Here is a 21,478-nt window from a genome sequence, read left to right on the forward strand (position 1 = left end):
ATCGCGGGATAACTAAACCTGTGCTTCTGGCAGGGTTAGTGAAGTTAATTGGTGAACCAATTTTGACAGTGGCAGGAATAGCTACAGAATTGGTGATGACAAGATTGTTTGTTAGAACGAGGAAGGAGAAGAAACAGGAATATCACACAAAATACGGAAGAATTAGACAATTCCAAATTTATATAAAAATTTCGTAATACTACTTTTCAATCTCATGCTTGAGAAACTGGCGCGTATGAATGAAATGTGAAACTAGCCATCCCTGCTTAGCCATTTTGCACTTCCTGTCGATCTCATTTTTGAGACGTTTGTATTCATTTTTGCCTGCTTCATTTACTGCATTTTTATATTTTCTCCTTTCATCAATTAAATTCAATATTTCTTCTGTTACCCAAGGATTTCTACTAGCACTCGTCTTTTTACCTACTTGATCCTCTGCTGCCTTCACTACTTCATCCCTTAGAGCTACCCATTCTTCTTCTACTGCATTTCTTTCCCCCATTCCTGTCAATTGTTCCCTTATGCTCTGCCATAAAACTCTGTACAACCTCTGGTTTAGTCAGTTTATCCAGGTCCCATCTCCTTAAATCCCCACCTTTATGCAATTTCTTCAGTTTTAATCTACAGTTCATAACTAATAGATTGTGGTCAGAGTCCACATCTGCCCCTGGAAATGTCTTACAATTAAATAGGTGTAATCAAATCGATAAACCACACCAGTCTTGGCTATTATTTGTATTAACAGCTTTTATTTTGATTTTTCACGTAGCTAAAAGTTTGACGAACTTTGATGAGGTAATAGATTTTTTCGCAGACAAGAAAGCACACCATGTAAAGCTGCAGCAAGATTAGAGAGAAAAAAATGCTAGGAGCTAAGGATCGAAGAAATATGTACTTTCTTGCTTGTCCCTTGTCTTTATTGGTTTTATGTATCCTTTATTTAATTTTATATCGCACAAAACAGCAAGTTATTAGCTAATAGGAAGTAAAAAGTGCAAATTTTCTGAAGAGTTCTTGTTCTCCCGATTACAAATAATCCCATCCGCTATTAATTGCGAGATATTTTATTTATTTATTTATTTAAAAAAAGAAAGAAGGGCACGCTATCAAACCAGGCAACTGCGAGCAGGAGAGGCACCACAGGACATTTCAATTTCCACTGTCCTGAATATAGTTTCATGGGATCCATTACAAAATATACATGTTTCAATGACACAGAGTGAAATACAGTGACGTCACATAGAAGAATGCTGTATGAAGAGGTGTGGCACTGCACTTTGGCACACTTAAGACCAAATAACATGTCTTAAATTTCCTCGAACACATATGTTTTATGTTTCAGACTTTTCAGAAAGACGTGTGCTACAAGATGAACATATTTTTGAAAATTCGATTTTTTTTTTAGTATTGACCTGGTTAGCAAATATCGCAGATCCAGGGCTGATGTGCAGAGCAGTCTGAGTTACAATGGGTAGTCCCCATATGACCAGTGTTTACATTTAGTGATTTTGCTGTTTCCCGTTCGTTTGCTCTCACGTCAAATGAAAACAAAACAGATATCTTTGGCCAGGAGCTAGCAACTGAATTAAAATACATTCACACAATTACAGAAGGCTAAAACAGGTTATTAGTTTCAGATTTTATTTTATTTCCACCTTTCTGACAGTCAAGCATTAATCGCGTTGCATAACAATGAAGTTATTTTAGTCTGTTTGCTAAAGAAATTTGACATTTATTAGCCTTCTCCACAGAGGAAGTCAATGTATTTGAAACGAAATGTTTAATTCCACAGTACTGGCTAGTTTCAACAGTTCGCTGCCTTTCAAGTGCATGTTTTCATCTTCTAGCATGTATGGCATTATGCCATAATAAAGAACCAAATATGATATAATACACTACTGGTGATCCAAGAAAATTTACATCCTGAAAACCACACTGAAAAGCTTAATATCAGGTCTAGGTCTACTTCATTGGGAATCTGGACATACAAATGTGCACTTTAAGTATGCACATTAAATGTGCAAATTTTAGTACAGATCACGAAATTGCAATGCTCTTGGAGTATCCTCTGATGTCCTTTTTCTTTTATGACATCTTTCAATGTTTTACACGTACATACATAGGGGCTTCCTACGTCACAGTAGCTGCACAAGCACCATGTCGCCTGTTATATGCGCTCTCCGGCAACTGCTGAAACGAACCTATTTCTAACAGGTTGCGGGAAAATATTGCAAATGGTGGTTTGAAAAGCATTAATTTCAAAGTAAATATCCTATTATTCAAGTTGAACTGTGTACAAGAATGTACCATGAATTTCTTAAATCACAGAGCGTTTGACTCTCAATTGAAAATCAACTCTTTGATGAGGAGCCATTTAGAAGAATTTCAAACCTTGAAGATCAGACATTTATGTCACTATTAAAAATTTTGCTGCCACATTTGTGTGATATATCTTAAAGTGTAACACGTGCAAACAAGATCAGCATTATATGCGAAAGCTTAACTTCCTTTGCAGCTTATTGACCTTACAGACCAATATTATTCTTGTAGCAACACTATGTACATTAATTTAAACTATTAACTTTTGCTGTTTGTGTCTTTGTGCTACTTAATAGTGATGTTGCTTTTGGCTGGTCTTATGCTCTGATGCTCTGAATATCAGCTGTCATCCGCTGGCGAGATCACGTGACATGAGCTATGACAGGCTTACAAAAGCGCATCGCAATCTCGATTTCAATGATTCGGAAAGTAACATGAGGTGTTTGGTGCAATTCCAATGTATACTTTCGTAATACAAAAATACGCAGTGTACATGTGTTTCGTTTCCTAAAGTGCCAGGAAATTCTACGCTTGTGTATAAAACCATAACCATTCACAGGATGGATAAGTTTTGCAGTTCCTAGGGAAAATATACTGTCACTTAACATAGAAAAAGTGTGTTTTCACCTGGGAGAAAGTGTATTTCTAACCGGGAAAAATCCGGGAATTTTTTTTTCCTTGTCCACTTATACACCCTGGAACTGCTTTCCTTCCAAACTACAACAGCTTAATCTTCCCAGATGCGTACTACCTATGCTTCAATTAGCAAATTATTGTCTTCTTTGGGAGCAAAGTTATCACATATATATGGTGGGTCATTTTTCTCACTTTATGTTCTCACCAAACTATCTTAACTTCTGGATATATTCAAATGTGTCACAAAACCAAACACAGTAACAACCTTCCTTGATTCTTGCATTTTCCGGAATAAGCTGAAAACAGAGTATTTTGTAGAACCGATGTATTTCTCTATTACATGTAATATCTGAAATTTACATTGAGCTCGTACAATCAGAGGAGTCTGTGGTAAGACAAGTATACACACTTTCAACGCTATTATATCTAACCTTCTCCCCCTCCTAATGCTCTTTCAGAACTAGACGGCCACTTATTTCAGCTTAAATTCCAGGTTAACAGTTTCATCCTGGTCTTTCTACATAAACTATTAGAGATCAGAATTGAGCTCTATATACACTCTCAGAGACTTGTCTCACTAGCACCCCGTGGTGCCCATTTAAATAAAAACTCATCGCTTGACTCCACTGTAGTGTACAAGTGGATTATACAAGCGAAGGGAGAGAGCAAATATGCAGGTTCGCAAGTGTAACCAAGAACTTGCAGCATTGCCACTACATAAGCAACCATTTGGAAAGACTATATTCTATATAACAAAATAATGACTGATCAGCTAGTTGTGAATATCATTCCAACTACTACTCCTTTACTAACAATATACACCACACTAACCAATCAGTAAAGGCCAGAAAATTCACATTTTGCTATAAATGTGAAATAGATGAAAATTCAGTCTCAAAATGTGAAAACGCAAAATTATTTAATAGATGCTGTTTCATAGTGAATTGCATCCAGATGAGCTATTTATCACAAATTGTTTGAAATAGCTTTATTTTCTGCATACATACTCGAAAATATAAGCAGTTACTGGCATTATACATCATCTCGCAAAGCCCAATTTGAAAATATAATGTATGCAAGAACCTACTTGCAAAATAAAGTGTATAAACACAACAATATATCAATATATTAAAAACAGAGATTCCATGACTTACCAAACGGGAAAGCGCTGGTAGATAGGCACAATTGTGCCTATCTACCAGCGCTTTCCTGTTTGGTAAGTCATGGAATCTCTGTTTTTAATATATTTTTCCCATGTGGAATGTTTCTTTCTATTTTATTTATATCAACAATATATCAATGCATTCAATGATCTGATGCCATGCCAATGTGGACAGCTGAATGGTCAGTTTAAGCTACACATCACATAATGCAATGTAGTACTCGGCCACGAGACCTAGCATTTATATAAGAAAGAAATGTTTACGTTTGTTTGTTAGCTAAAGCTCAAAAGATAGTATAATGTGGACAGTTTTAACATGGCAAATTATGTGGCAGATGTTCTGGATTGTAGTTGCACCGAATAATGCTAGAGGTAAGGCCTGAACTACGTCTTTAACAATACTCTGCTAACTTCAACAAGCAATTGCGCAGTAGCTGTCCCTCAATGTTTTGTGCTGTGCATTGCCAATGCTCGTTGTTTTCTTTTCTTCTTTTGAAATATGTGAAGCGACTGGTACATCACTCATTTTTATTATGGCCTTTGCAACACCAAGAGAGATCAGCAATCCCTGTGACAATGTCACTTCTGCTGTAGGCTGCTGCCCACCAAAATGGAGGCAGTTCCCCCCCCCCCCCCCCCCAACACTCCTTCCTCGGTGGTGGTCAAAATTCTAGTCTTTTTACAATCATGGCCATGTGCGACTATAGCCTACAGCACCTGCTCTCTGCAATATACCAACTGGAAAACAAAATCTGTTAAGTTTTTTGACAGTACCGGAATTCTTCCCCTAACTTTAAAATTGAGTGGTCATTTATTTGGTTCCACTTCTACACTATGTGCCTTGTCAGTTCTATCCGTAGCATTGTCAAGCATAGGTCATACGGCTGTGAATGCATGTGAAAGGTCAAAATTAGTAGTCTGTAGACTTTTTAATCTTCAGATTGGGCGGGAAAAGACAAATAATGCCCAGAAACACCATACATCAGAGATGCATTCACTTAACTGGAGGGAAAATGCTGCTGCTTTTCAACATGGCAGTAATTATTGACAGATTAAATGCAGCTAACCAAAGAAAAGAAAAGCCATTTTGGAAGAAAAAGGTGTTAAAGTTTTTGCAAAAGCAAACATTCCAGTCAAAAAGTTCCCAATCAGCACTTTTTTTAACAGGCAGTTTCACGGAACTAATAATCTGTTTGTCTTCACTCATGTAGCATCACTACCTTTTACATTTGAGCGTATGATCATTTACAAACAATAGATGCTACGTTTCCTGGTCTCTACCAATCAGTCATTGTACTGGTGTATATAATCATTTTTCCAAATGGTTGTGTAAGGAGAGGCAATGCTGTGAGTCCTCAGTTATACATGTGAACTTGTGTAATCTTTCTTTGTAGTCCACTTGTGCATGACAATAGAAGCAAGTGAGAATTTTCAGTCGAATGGGCAGCAGTGGAGACTGGTGAGTTGAGTCTCCAAGCATACGGAGATGCCAAGTTTGGAGATGACATCAGAGGACCCTCTGGTAAATATAAAGCGGTATACTGAGGTCTTATACATCTACAGTATAACCCCACTTTTATGTTCTCAAAGTTAATGTTTCCCCACCATTTACAACATTTTTTTATCGCTCTCATCAAATTTCCTACCTTCACAACATTAATTGTCACATGTTTTTGCATTAATCTGTGTATGATTTCCCCATAATTTACACTTTATGAAACAACTTTAATGGAGAAAAAACTGAAGTAACTTACATAAAATTATGCTAACATGGCATAGGTCTTAAAGTAGTGTTTACAAATGTTATGTGGTTAAATTTCTTGACATCAGGGGTGCTCTACTCAACGGATCTGAACTGGTAAAATTAAGAACAATTTATACTTTGTCTCCTGCCACCATTCTGCTTGGCATGGTGATTGATGGGCGTAACTTGAAATGTTGCATCAGTTATGTATTTTTCCAAACATAGCATGGCACATTTCAAGAATTTATTCTCATTTTGAAGCGCATATATTTACACATTTTTGTGCTGTTTCATAAACAAGCAGTGCAACTGACAGTTTGTGTGTGTGTGGTCTTCTGCATAATGGAGGAGGCCAAGTATACCAAAAGACAACTGCAGAGCAAGAAAGCCAGAACAATGCACATGAAGACATCACACAACATACTTAAAAAATGCATCATGCTAATATGAAAAAATACCTAACTGATGCAGTGTTGCATTATTTACATAATGAATGACACAGTTGTAGGCTTTCCAAAAACATTGGATATGATGAACAAAATTAAATAAAAATTTTTCTACTTCTAAGTCAGTTACCAGTTTGTCACGTCAGCAGCTAAACATTATACGAACTTCAGGTAACTTGATGACTATTGTATACTGATATCATAAATAACCTATGAAAATGCAGGGGAGGTGAGGGGCCTATGCATAACTTTTACCATTTAAAATGTTATTTCCCATATTTTACACTTTTTTTAAATTTTTTTTAAGTCCCTTAAAAATTGTGAAAGTAAGGTTCCACTGCATGTCTGTGCATATATGATTATCTCTCTCGGTGTGTGTGTGTGTGTGTGTGTGTGTGTGTGTGTGTGCGCGCGCGCGCACATGTGCACACACACACACAGTGTGCTAAATTGGTAATGACACAGTTTCCAGAAACACTATCAAGACACACATCTACATCTAACATAGTTAACATTTCATGTGCTAGGTTGTGCTGAACACTCAGACACTTTGATCGTATCAAAGACACAGCCTGTGCATGCAGCTGCCAAGAAAGTAACACTATACAAGAAGCAGCAGTCAAATGCAGTATCACATATCAAAGAGCTGTACTAAAATTTTAGATTACGTAAAATGGCATCAAGTTTTCAGGGACATGCAACGTGTTTAAGAGCATGATTGTTTAACTCAGGTACAAGTGTTCTGCTAGTTTTCATAATTTTAAGAAAGGAAACAAATCCAGTCTCCTTAGAAGATTAATTTCCCATCGGATGTCCTGCATCTGCTTGGGCGGATGTAGAGGAAAACACCAAGGAAATTGTTGTCTGTGATAGACAATTTAGAAACAGAATGGTTGCAGTGAAACTTACTGTCAATAAGGAAAAAGCTACGTCCATTTTAGAGCAAGATTTGCACAAGAGAAAGATTTGGTCCTGGTCTGTGCCATATTTACTGACAGAAGAGCAGAGAGTGCATCAGGCGACATGTTGCCCCAGTTTCACTGACGTAGTTGATGAAGATCCCAGTTAGTTGAAACGAATTGTAACTGGAGATGAAAGCTGGTGTTTTCTTGACCCAGAGACAATATGTCGGAGTATGCAATGGCATAGAACATGGTCAACAAAGCTTAAGAAACTCAAGTTGCAGAAATCATGCATTGAGAAAATAAACAATTGATCCTCCCCAAATGCAAATGCTTCTGGGATGATCCATAGCGAATTTCTCCATGATCTGACATACAAAATCTTTCCAGACCAGACACTACCACATCTCTGATGACAATACAAGAAAACTGGACATGTGTATGAAGTGCGTTCTCTTAATGGTGATTAATTATTACATAAATTTATAGCAATCTTCACAAAAGTTGCAGAAATGAATGATAAGATACAGAACTCACCATTAGCCCATAAATGCAAGCTGCCATGACAAAAAGGATAAAAAGCATGCTTTTTGATGGCAAGAACATAACAATGACATTGCTCTGTGACCTGTTTTCATTTGACAGAGCACATATGCTCTCCACAGTAGAGATGTGGAGATGGAATAAATGAGAATACAACCATTTGTTTTGTATTCCCCTCCAGAGTCTCAAAAAAGTCAGCTTTGTCAGAAGCCCTCTGATCCCAACAATCTGCCATTTTTGTCCTGTCACTGCTGCTTAACAACAGAAAGATCATGTACACACTAAGTCATGACTAGTCCCACACTCACGCATGCTTCAGTAAGACAGGAAGAGTCACAGAACGAGTCACCGGATAGGGAACAACTACAGTGTCGTCGTCCCCAGATTTGTCATATTCGCAATACCTGTGGTTGGAAGGAAGGCAGTCTGTACAGCATTGATGCAACAGTAGTGCCTTGATTTATCATGTATGGAACCCTCCACATTAAGGCTCACACTCACCCTGTTTCTGATCGTAATGGATTATCTTGATTTCTCTTACTCATTGGATTCTCTACAATCTCTGGTGTAGTTAAGTTCGCTGCAATTTTCTTCAAATGACTATTACATGCATCTCTGTATTGATGCATTTTATTACGCTGGGTATTTATATTCAACTTTGACATAAATCATTTTTGTTCTTGTCTAGCTGGTCTCTCTCTCTCTCTCTCTCTCTCTCTCTCTCTCTCTCCCTCCCTCCCTCCCTTCCTCATGACCCCCCTCCCCCTCTAAAAACTTTATCAGCTTTGTACATCCAATATTCCCCTTTTAGAGAGGTGAAAGTCTTTGCATACTACAATTTTACAGGCATTGCTAGGGTCTTAAAAAAAATTTCACACTGGGGCCATTACGGTCATACTTTTATGTACACATTAATATACAGCACTGTTGAAGCATATTTATCTCATTTTAAATTTCATGTTTTTCAGCAGCTTCTTTCACAACCGAGATAACTGAAGTGCAACACCTGTCCTATGAATTGATTGTCAGAGCACATCTTTGTTCAAACTATATGCACTCCTTCGTAGGCTACAATTTTGTTTCAATACTACTTTATTACATCTTTACACAACTGATTTGCCTATAAAATCATCATCTGAAAATCAACTTCATTTTTGTAAATGACAAAATGATGGTTAACTGATTCTGGGCAATGGAACTGCTTTATCACACTATCTTCAATCATTTGAGCACTGAACACTGCAGCTTCTTAGAGAGCTGTTAACTCATGCCAGCTCTGCTTTGAATATATCAAGTGAGGCTTTTTCCTAGTTTACTACCAAAGCTGTGGCCTGAGCTCCCAGTTGGTGCACATCAACAGCGCAGAAAGATACGTATATAGCTTCTTTTCTGTGTTTACTTCGTAGATTCTTACTTAAATTGCGTGTGAGTTTCGTATAGGAGGTGTAATTTCGAGTTCTAGTTACTGTAATTGTAAATTCAAGCAGATTGTAGCGCAGTCGTTAGGCATTTGTACAGGTTAGTTCATACATTCTTTGCGTGTTTCCCTTGCGTTATCTAGGCACGGACTAGTGTTACAGTAACTGTTGTTCAACATCGATTAGAATGGACAGAGACTGTGCTTGCTGTGTGCGGATGAGGGCCGAGTTGGCATCCCTTCGCTCACAGCTGCAGGCAGCGCTGACTTCAGTCGCGCAGCTTGAGGCTGTTGCCAATGGGCACCACTGTGGGGCGCCGAGTCGGACTTGTGTATCACGGGGATGTCAACCTCGTCCCGTCTGTCCCCAGATCGGTCTGCCGCTGTGGTTGCCCCAGTTGCTGCCCGCAGTGGGGCTGAGCCCTCGCCTGTGGTTGATTGGGAGGTCATTCCAGGGCATGGAAGGCAGCGAAAGACGTCCCCGGAGGCTGATCCGAAAGCCTCCCCGGTGCGTCTGACAAACAGGTTTCAGGTACTGTCTCTGGCTGAGCCAGATGCAGCTGCCTGCCCTGTTTCAGAGGATGATTCTCAGCCTTCAAGGTCCGGGCAATCGCAGAGGGTGGGCTTATTGGCAGTTGGGAGCTCCAATGTTAGGCGCGTAATGGGGCCCGTTAGGGATATGGCGGCTAAGGAGGGGAAGAAATCCAGTGCGCACTCCGTGTGCATTCCGGGTGGAGTCATTCCTGATGTGGAAAGGGTCCTTCCAGATGCCATGAAGAGCGCAGGGTGCAGCCAGCTGCAGGTGGTGGCACATGTCGGCACTAATGACGTGTGTCGCTTTGGATCTGAGGAAATTCTCTCTGGATTCCAGTGGCTATCTGATTTGGTGAAGGCTGCCGGTCTTGCTTATGAGATGAAGGCAGAGCTCACCATCTGCAGTATCGTTGACAGAACCGACTGCGGACCTTTGGTGCAGAGCCTGGTGGAGGGTCTGAATCAGAGGCTCAGACGGTTTTGCGACCATGTTGGCTGCAGATTCCTTGATTTGCGCCATATGGTGGTGGGGTTTCGGGTTCCGCTGAATAGGTCAGGAGTTCACTACACTCAGCTGGCGGCTACATAGGTAGCGGAGGCTGTGTGGCGTGGACTGGGCGGTTTTTTAGGTTAGAAGGCCTCGGGAAAGTATGGGGTGGGCTGCAATCTCAAAGGGTGCATGGCAAATACAGGACGTGCTTGGATCAAGGAACAGTCGGAATTGTAGTTGTAAATTGTTGTAGTTGTGCTGGGAAAGTCCCTGAGCTTCAAGCGCTAATAGAAAGCACAGAAGCTGAAATCGTTATAGGTACAGAAAGCTGGCTAAAGCCTGAAATAAGTTCTGCAGAAATTTTTACGAAGTCTCAGACGGTGTTCGGGAAAGATAGATTACCGTATTTACTCGAATCTAAGCCGCACTCGAAATAAAGGAAAAAATAATTTCCCGAATCTAAGCCGCACCTGAAATTTGAGACTCGAAATTCAAGGGGAGAGAAAAGTTTTAGGCCGCACCTCCAAATCGAAACAAAGTTGGTCCATTGTAATATGAGACACAATTTAGGTTGAATGAAAGACGATACAGCTACAGTAGTTTGGTTCGAGTCGTAAGCTTAGCAGTTAAGCTTTACCAGGTAGCCATTGCTATGCGTCAGGCGCTCCGTCCGTATTTATACGGGTACCCTTCCTTTTTCACGTGCTTCGTCTGGTTTGAATCGATTGCTTATTTTGCTTTGATCTGATAAGTGCCGTTTTCTTTGTTATAGGTGTTTACATCACTCTAAGCTGAAAATGCATTACTGTACTGTGTAATGCATTGTTTGTCGCATTTTTATACTGCGTGTTTACGGCCTGTCGCCGCTCGCGGCATGACTTGCTTTTGTGCGTGCTACCGCCGCTTAAAAAAAAAAGAGGAATCGTCTCATTAGTGAAACAGTGCCAAGAGACTGCTATTTGTTGTTACTTACACTGCTGCTTTCTTTGATAATGATCAACAAGAACCAAATGCGTATGATAGAACATGTTCTGAACGAGAGTTTTGCGAAAATTTTCCTCCGTTTGAAAAACTTTGCGGCCGCTTTTTTAGTACATCAAATTCTGCACAGAAATTAGTCATCTTACATTTAAAATCTAGTCAGTTGCCGTGCTTCATTTCTGACTGTATCACTATTAGGCGTAAGAATAATACGAATATAAACATGACACGATACATATATTCTTCCGTGTTTGCTGTTGTCTCACTCTAGTTTCGTAGTTTATTACGCAGACAGGATTTAAATGAGATAGCAGCAAACACGAAAGAATACATGGCAAAATGTTTATATTCGTATTATTCTTATGGTGAAGAGAATACTGCATGTGATTCACATTTCATCAGGTTCCTATTAGCAACCATCTCTTCTCACAGGTAGGAAAAAACTCGGAACGTAGAGTTAGCCATATTGACAAACATCCCTAACAGTCTTGCCAGTCGGATTTTCGTAGTACATTGAAATTCTGCTACATTCGAAGATGAACAATACGGAATTTGTATTTACTTCGTTGGATAATGTATGAAAATGCAGTGGTCGAAACTCGGGGCGGAGAAAAAAAAAAGCTCGTATTCTACCTTTTTTTTTTTAATTTATTTACTGATGCAGAGGTTTTGGCGCCAGTATTTATCTTTGTGCCCACAAAGCATGTTTGTTTAGCACTACATATATTCGACGGCAGAAGTTAGTTGTGGCGGCACCTATCAACATTTTTCAGAACTTCCGCTTGCTTTGCACTCGATTCTAAGCCGCAGGCGGTTTTTTGGATTACAAAAACCGGAAAAAAAGTGTGGCTTAGATTCGAGTAAATACGGTAGGCAGAATTGGTGGTGGAGTGGTTGTGTCTGTCGGCAGTGGTTCATCTTGTAGTGAAGTCGAAGTAGATACTCCGTGCGAATTGGTATGGGTGGAGGTTATACTTAACAGCCGAACTAAGTTCATAATTGGCTCCTTCTACCGACCCCCAGACTCTGATGATATAGTTGCTGAACAGTTTAGAGAAAATTTGAGTCTCGTAACAAATAAATACCCCATTCATAGGGTTATAGTTCGTGGGGACTTCAACCTTCCCTTGATATGCTGGCAAAAATACTTGTTCAAAACCGGTGGTAGGCAGAAAACACCTTCTGAGATTGTCCTAAATGCTTTCTTCGAAAATTATTTCGAGCAGTTAGTCCACGAACCCACGCGAATTGTAAATGGTTGCGAAAACACACTTGACCTCTTAGCCACAAACAATCCAGAGCTAATAGAGAGCATCATGACTGATACAGGGATTAGTGATCACAAGGTCGTCGTAGCTAGGCTCAATACCATTTCTTCCAAATCCACCAGAAACAAACGCAAAATAATTTTATTTAAAAAAGCGGATAAAGTGTCACTAGAAGCCTTCCTAAGAGACAATCTCCATTCCTTCCGAACTGACTATGCAAATGTAGACGAGATGTGGCTCAAATTCAAAGATATAGTAGCAACAGCAATTGAGAGATTCATACCTCATAAACTGGTAAGAGATGGAACTGATCCCCCATGGTACACAAAACAGGTCCGAACGCTGTTGCAGAGGCAACGGAAAAAGCATCTGAAGTTCAGAAGAATGCGAAATCCCAAAGATTGGCTAAAATTTACAGACGCGCGAAATTTGGCACGGACTTCAATGCGAGATGCCTTTAATAGGTTCCAAAACGAAACATTGTCTCGAAATTTGGTACAAAATCCGAAGAAATTCTGGTCGTATGTAAAGTACACAAGCGGCAAGAAGCAGTCAATACCTCTGCTGCGCAGTGCCGATGGCACTGTTACCGACGACTGTGCCGCTAAAGCGGAGTTATTGAAAGCAGTTTTCCGAAATTCCTTCACCAGGGAAGACGAATGGAATATTCCAGAATTTGAAACATGAACAGCTGCCAGCATGAGTTTCTTAGAAGTAGATACCTTTGGGGATGCGAAGCAACTCAAATCGCTTGATACGGGCAAGTCTTCAGGTCCAGATTGTATACCGATTAGGTTCCTTTCAGATTACGCTGATACAATAGCTCCCTACTTAGCAATCATATACAACCGCTCGCTCACCGATAGATCTGTACCTACAGATTGGAAAATTGCGCAGGTCGCACCAGTGTTTAAGAAGGGTAGTAGGAGTAATCCATCGAACTACAGACCTATATCATTGACGTCGGTTTGCAGTAGGGTTTTGGAGCATATACTGTATTCAAACTTTATGAATCACCTCGAAGGGAACGATCTATTGATACGCAATCAGCATAATTTCAGAAAACATCGTTCTTGTGCAATGCAGCTAGCTCTTTATTCGCACGAAGTAATGGCCGCTATCGACAGGGGATCTCAAGATGATTCCGTATTTCTAGATTTCCGGAAAGCTTTTGACACCGTTCCTCACAAGCAACTTCTAATCAAGCTGCGGGCCTATGGGGTATTGCCTCAGTTGTGCGACTGGATTCGTGATTTCCTGTCAGGAAGGTCGCAGTTCATAGTAATAGACGGCAAATCATCGAGTAAAACTGAAGTGATATCAGGTGTTCCCCAGAGAAGCGTCCTGGGACCTCTGCGGTTCCTGATCTATATAAATGACCTGGGTGACAATCTGAGCAGTTCTCTTAGGTTGTTCGCAGATGATGCTGTAATTTACCATCTAGTAAGGTCATCCAAAGACCAGTATCAGTTGCAAAGCGATTTAGAAAAGATTTCTGTGTGGTGTGGCAGGTGGCAATTGACGCTAAATAACGAAAAGTGTGAGGTGATCCACATGAGTTCCAAAAGAAATCGGTTGGAATTCGATTAATCGATAAATAGTACAATTCTCAAGGCTGTCAATTCAACTAAGTACCTGGATGTTAAAATTACGCACAACTTCAGTTGGAAAGACCACATAGATAATATTGTGGGGAAGGCGAGACAAAGGTTGCGTTTCATTGGCAGGACACTTAGAAGATGCAACAAGTCCACTAAAGAGACAGCTTACAATACAATCGTTTGTCCTCTGTTAGAATATTGCTGCGCGGTGTGGGATCCTTACCAGGTGGGATTGACGGAGGACATTGAAAGGGTGCAAAAAAGGGCAGCTCGTTTTGTATTATCACGTAATAGGGGAGAGAGTGTGGCAGATATAATACGTGAGTTGGGATGGAAGTCATTAAAGCAAAGACGTTTCTCGTCACAGCGAGATCTATTTACGAAATTTCAGTCACCAACTTTCTCTTCCGAATGCGAAAATATTTTGTTGAGCCCAACCTACATAGGTAGGAATGATCATCAAAATAAAATAAGAGAAATCAAAGCTCGAACAGAAAGGTTTAGGTGTTTGTTTTTCCCGTGCGCTGTTCGGGAGTGGAATGGTAGAAAGATAGTATGATTGTGGTTCGAAGAACCCTCTGCCAAGCACTTAAATGTGAATTGCAGAGTAATCATGTAGATGTAGATGTACGTTGAGAACTATTGTATTTTATAGACTCTACAGTAGAACATATGTTTTTCTGTGGAAAATCATTCTCAGCAACTGAACACTGGCCTAGTCATTGTAAATTAATCTAGAAATCACATTAATGAACTTTACATCTTGTGGTCTGAGTATGAGTTCAAAAAATACCCACACAGTCCCTCTTCTTCACATGTAAAAAAATTTTACGAGACTGCAACTTAAAATTTCACCAAGAAAAAAATGGATGTATGATGACCTTATTTTGATCTTTTGGAGACAGAGTACAGTTACAACTCACCATCTTTGCCTATCCTTGTACTGCACTCGTCACCCTCTCTATCAGAATCCAAATCCAAATCATCGTCTTCTGCATCTGATAACACCGAGTTTGTTGAAGTTTTCACTGAAAACATAAATACTTGGTTTCAACATTTGGTGGAGTTTAGATAGAAAATTAAACATTTTATAGATATTTACGTTTTATGATGGGTGTGGAACAATAGAAACAGCAAACACTGTCTGCACACTAATACAAATAAGTAGATGTTCTTTATTTTGCTACAGTAAACCATGCCTATGATGTAGCAATTCCTATGATGCACAAACCAATACACTGTTTCACTGTAAATGCCAAGAAACAAACAATATCTGCATAACTAACAGATGGGCAACTGACTTGTTCAATAATTACACTGCAAAAACAATTTATGCCCATTAAAAGCACGGGCGGTGGCAAGGGGAGGCTACGGGGGCTATAGCCCCCCTCCCCCCAAAGGAGTATCATATTACACTGGATAAAATGACGTCAGAACTCACTGAATATGTTATTTCAACAGATTCAATCTTTTTTTTAATAATTATGTAGAAATATAGGTTGCAATGTATTTCAAACACATTTTAACAAAAGAATAATAGCAGCAAATAGCTCACTATCTAAACCAATAAATATCATTTAACTTAAAATGGACATCTTATTATTTATTAATATACATTGGATGTATATTAATGTACGAGTACCATTTACGATAATGAAGAAAGCTAAATATGCCAGGTATGCCTACCAACACTTATAAATTGCTGACCCCAGACAAAAACTTCAAAATCGCTGGACATCTGGGTCAAATCATATTATTTTCCCAGGCACACACATTCTGTAGACACGTTTTTACCCTGAACTCCAAAACAGTTACCAAAAACTCCTTTAAGCAACACCAAATTTTACCAATTTGTCAGAGGAGGACCTCGACTCTTCTTTTGTTAAGCGATATTCCATTCATCCAACCCGCTACATATATTCGACGGCAGAAGTTAGTTGTGGCGGCACCTACCAACATTTTTCAGAACTTCGGCTTACTCTGCACTCAATTCTAAGCCACAGGCAGTTTTTTGGATTACAAAAACCAGAAAAAAGGTGCGGCTTCGATTAGAGTAAATACAGTACCTTCCTAATGTTGATATACACATTTCAGATGGCTACTTAAAACATTTGCTCATACCAAATACACCGAACACCAACAGTACTTCCATTTCTATAACTGTCAGCTAACCAAGTTCAAAATGTCCCTCCCCAGCAGCACATGTGGGTGCCCAGTGCCAAGTGGGAAGCTAATAACATTACTAAGACCTTCAAAGACAATATCCTGCGCAACAATGCCGAAGACAGATTTTCCATTAAATTTCTCCAGTGATACCATTTACACATTCCCACTGCGAACCATCTGTACTCCTCTTGTTACACAGGTCTTGAAGTACTCAACGACATTCACTGCCAGAGCTTAGCACTACCTCAAGTCACGATCTCAGAGGAGGAACAGCATATCTAACATAAACCATTATCCCCAAAAGTAGTATTTGGTCACATACCCTTTCTATTCCCCACACAATGTACCACATATGCAAGCATTTTTGTACTCTGTTGCTAGAAACATATAACAGTGCATGGAGATTATATACTCTAATGGAGAAATACTGGTGAGGAGTTAGGGGGGGGGGGGGGGTTCCATCCCCGGCAGGAGACTGGGTATTGTGTATCATTCATCATCATTGACATGCAAGTCGCTGAAGTGGCGTCCGCCAAAAGGACTTGCAATACAGCGGCCGAATCCCGAAGGGGATATCCCAGCCAATAAATGCCATACGGTCATATCATTTCACTAGAGAGGAGAAGGTCAAGTGTATAAAATAGACATTTTGGTGTTCCTCAGGGCCACATTTTAAGTCCAGTCCCATTCATACGCTATGTAAATGATTTCCCAAGTTCTCTTGACAATAAGCAATTGATCACTATGTATACAGATGATACATCTGGTGTCTGCTGTGCAGACAGTGAGGGCAGCCTAGTTGAAGAGATACATAACTTTATTGAAAAGGCAAGAGCTTACTTTGAAAGAGACAATCTAAAAGTAAATCATTTTAAAAAGTGGTCCAAACAGACAAAATACTGTGACTGATGAAATTCTACCAAAAATCTGTACGGATTCTAAATTCTTGGGTTTATGAATAGACAATCAACTTTCATGGAAGCAGCAGGTTGATTATGTCTGCAAAAAAATAACAACCAGTCTATACGGATCAGGGTGTACATAAAGTCCAGGAACACTTTCAATTATTTATTGCACAAGAACTAAACATTGTACATATGTCATAAATATTGCATTTTGAAGAGAAACTCTGAAAGTCCCCCACCACCACCACCACCACCACCACCACCACAAGCCCCCCCCCCCCCAAAAAAAAATAAATAAATAAATAAATAAATTTGATGGGCGAACCAAGAGTGACCTGGCAGAAGTCAATATGGTAATTGAATTCTTGCCATACCCATCCCAGCATGGCATCGTCAACTGTGGCAGTTGCTTCTTGTATTCTCTCCAGGAGCTCTGCTACATCACGTGGTAGAGGCAGTACATACACCAGATCTTTAATGTGTCCCCACATAAAGAAGTCACATGGAGTGAGATCTGGTGATCGGGGAGGCTGTTTCATGAAACAACTGTGCCCTTCTGTATCACGGCCGATCCTTCAATATGGCAGTTCTGTGTTCAGGTACCCACGAATTTCACGATGAAAATAGGGTGGAGCCCCATCCTGCTGAAAGATGAACAGAGAGTTCATGGGATGCACAACACACCAATTTCTTTGGACTCCTTATGAATGTCTCTCGTATGTGCTCCAAATTCACTTCACTCACATTGAGACGTCTGCTTCTCTTTGCCGGGCACAAGCAACCTGTCGTAAAGAATTTGTTGTGCCAGTGGTAAATGGCCTTCCTTGTTGGTGGCTTCTTACCATACGTGGTTCTAAACACCCGCTGAACAGCAGCACCACACTTGCTTTTATCGAACTCCAACATACAGAAAGCTCACTCTGCACCTGAACTCGCCATGTTTGCAACTAGTGCTGACTATCGGCAAATTACCAAACTACACTGTGGCGGTATACATGGGGGGAAAAAAAACTTTCGGTGTTTCTCTTCAAAATGATATATGTATGATATATGTATGATATCTGTACAATGTTTTTTCTTGTGCAATAAATAATTGAAAGTGTTCCCGGACTTTATGTACAGCCTGTATTAAGATTATCGCCATATCTTCATTCTGAAACCCTAAGGACTGTATATTATGGATTAGCATACCCTTCCTTGTCTTATGGAATTGTACTGTGGGGTGGGACACACCAAACTAATATGAAAAGGGTTTTCATACTGCAGAAGTGAGCATTGAGGAACATAGCAAATGTAAAACCAGGATCTTCTTGCAAACCCCTATTCATTAGGCACAATATTCTCACAGTTTATGCCATGTATATACCAGAAACTATAATGTTACTGAAAGAGGACACCAAGATCAAAAAAATAAACACTGATGTTCACAACTATGAAACAAGGGATAGAAAAGACTAATATGGTTAACAGAAGATTAACTTTAACAGTGAAAAGCCCCTATGTCAAAGGAGCTGTTTTTAATAACTTGTTACCGAAGAAAGCTAAGATATTGACAGGGGATACTTCTAAAAGTGAGTCAAGCAATGGCTTACCAAAAATGCCCCTATAACATGAATTTATCTTGAATTATAACATAATAAAAAATAAGGTAACTAAAAAAAAATTGAAATTGTAAAAACTTCATACTTAGTTAAAAATACGCATGCATGTAAAATTACATGATAAGAGCAATAAACTGAATTGAAATTGGCAATATTCACAATATACATTGATGACAACACTAGTTACTTTCATCAAATATCCCTCAATTAAAATGTACATAAGACAGTTTCTTATTACCTTGAGCTGTCGACGATGTCATAGTTGTAATTGCTGTAGTAGTCACTGTCGTAACTTCAGAGAGATGTTCTGCACCTTCCCCTGGGGAATATTTCGTTTCTATTGTTGTTGTAGTGCTGCTTGTCACTGTCTCAGATGTTTGCTGTAACCATACATCAAATTATCAGTTTGTGTTGCAGAACTGTTTTGATTAATATTATGTCGCTCTGGCCCTTTAACAGTAGATAATCTGTGACTGCATCAGTCGAGCAATAAAAGAGGAGGAGCTAAGTACAGCATTATGCAGCATTCATATGATTTCATGTGCTACATATTATCATTATATGCAAATATTGTCACCTATATGGTACAATAGTCACTGAATCACAACTATTTATGTAACTCAGAAAACTAGAATACAAGCAATACTCGATGACAGAATATGTAAAGATATTTTTCAGTACAAGGAACTTCTCAATGAGTCACATCATTTATCATATTCAAGTCATAAAGCTCCAGTCACTTACAAGGGCAGTACACTATTCTCACACAAATTCTCTCTCAAAGATTGCAATCTATGAAATACAGTTATGAGCAAGACCATTTCACAGTGATAAAACAAGATAGATGAACATAAAACAAATTACATAACAGAAGTTATGTGTAAAAATGTGTTTCTTTTCAACACGTTACTTACGACTGTTATTGGTGAAATCTTTCCCGCTGGATCATTAAAGTCATCTGATGAAATCCTTGAGGATGTATTATGAAAATCATCAAAGTCTTCATGCATACGACGAACTTGATCTTCTGCATCCTGCCTCTCCTTTTCACGGCGTTCTTCCTCTTCCCTCACCTTGCGTTCTAACCTTTCTTTCTGAATCTTTGCAAGTGCAGCTGAAATGAAAGTAATATGTTGATAGAGAACAAACGAAGTGTTAAATCTTACCTCAGTTGCACAAGAGGCAATGCTCAGTTAAGGAGTAAACACCTAAGGTTTGTAGCAGCCAAACGATGACTGTTATCATATCTTATAAAACTGCTTGCTTCTTCCTGCTTTATAAAAACTTATTTACCATTCATTTAATTTGTATTATTTCAAGTGGCTTGAACAAATAAAAATTTATCTCACCAACAATACTGTCTATCCAATTGTGTACCACACAGATGATCAAATCAACATAACTATCTACATAAAGCAACCTAAAGTTATTACTCAGAAAATAACACACTCTTACACAAAAAGAAAACTTTCTTTTTGACAAAAAATGCTTACAAAAGACAAATTAAATTCTCTCTTACCATTTTCTGTATCAAGATATGATTTCTTGTTGCCCTTCATTTGGTTAGTTATTTTCTCCGTTAGTTCCATCTGACGAATTATCTCATCTTTAAAATCATTAATTTCCCGTGCTAGGGCTGCTTCCATATGTGTTTTATCAAAACTTTCCATGAGTTCTTCAAGCTGGGATTGCGTACTGTAGTACCACGTTTCACCATCTTCACTCTCTCTATGGAAAATATATCATCACTAGATGCTATAAATAATATTAGTAAAAATATTGTATGTTCGTTAGGCAAAGGAAAACAGAAAACTTATAAAAAGAAATCACAATTCTGTGTAACTACCATTTAAGATGTCAATAAAATTAGAAATGCAATATAAGTGATATGGGTGGCATCTATCTGGGTTAGTGACTAGATATCACAGCTATCAGAAATTTATGTATTACAAAGAGGGTTGTTTCCTCGAAGGAAAGTGTTTTAAGTGCATTGGAGTTTACCCTACTAGACTCTGTAATGATGTAATGGGGTGCCCACAACAATAGCACCAGTGCCGAGAGCAAAAATGCCTACAAATTACTGCTTGGCTGACACTACTAAGCATCTCGATCTCCAGCGGTGGCATCTCCAGAGGCTATCACCACCCATCCTGACCGTCATAAGGAGTGTGCGCAGCCTACACATTGCTGCACAGATAGCGCAGCATCATTCCCGCCTTTCTACATTATCAAGGTTTGCCGACTATTCCATGGCATTTGCCATGAAGTCAACCATCAGGAACAGCATCTTCTCCCTTGTCGCTAGTCTGCAATGAAGGTTGCATGCACTGATGCACACAGGGCACCATCACCATCCACATGAACTATGGCAGCTTATTCGGCCACTGCTCAAGCTCCAGCACTCACTTTGTCTGCTGCACCGTTATCACCACCACCACCACCACCACCCCCCACTACTACTCCCAGTGATCACACTTGTAATGTAAATAAAATAAGTGTTTAGCTGTTGCACGTTGTCTTCAAATTATAGTAACTTCTACATGTTGGGAAAGGTTTTGCCAGAACTCATGAAAAAGCAGCAGCACCACCAGCTGCCATTCCCTCCATACAAGGAATCAGCAGAGAATGGGAAATTGTATGAAAAGCAGCTCAGACGTCACTTTGAAGCTTCCCAAGTATGCTGACACTATAAAAGCTCTATTCTTGTCATGGATTAAGCTGCAAACTTACAGATTTTCATGTATATTAGCCCCGACATGAGCA

General features: G+C 39.4%; 1 protein-coding gene across 1 annotated transcript in view; it reads right to left on the reverse strand.

Moving 5' to 3' along the window:
• The window catches only part of LOC126249437 (nucleosome-remodeling factor subunit NURF301), a 320,790-nt gene that overhangs the window by 262,389 nt on the left and 36,923 nt on the right, over positions 1-21,478 (reverse strand). Inside the window, exons 4-7 of the mRNA XM_049951093.1 lie at positions 20,235-20,443; positions 19,630-19,829; positions 18,954-19,095; positions 14,967-15,071 (exon numbers count right to left, since the gene is read on the reverse strand). Of these exons, the coding sequence (XP_049807050.1) occupies positions 14,967-15,071; positions 18,954-19,095; positions 19,630-19,829; positions 20,235-20,443 (656 nt within the window). The remainder of the gene's footprint in view (positions 1-14,966; positions 15,072-18,953; positions 19,096-19,629; positions 19,830-20,234; positions 20,444-21,478) is intronic.

This window comes from Schistocerca nitens, chromosome 1 (genome assembly GCF_023898315.1).
Source record: "Schistocerca nitens isolate TAMUIC-IGC-003100 chromosome 1, iqSchNite1.1, whole genome shotgun sequence".
In the NCBI taxonomy this organism is placed as follows: Eukaryota; Metazoa; Arthropoda; class Insecta; order Orthoptera; family Acrididae; genus Schistocerca; species Schistocerca nitens.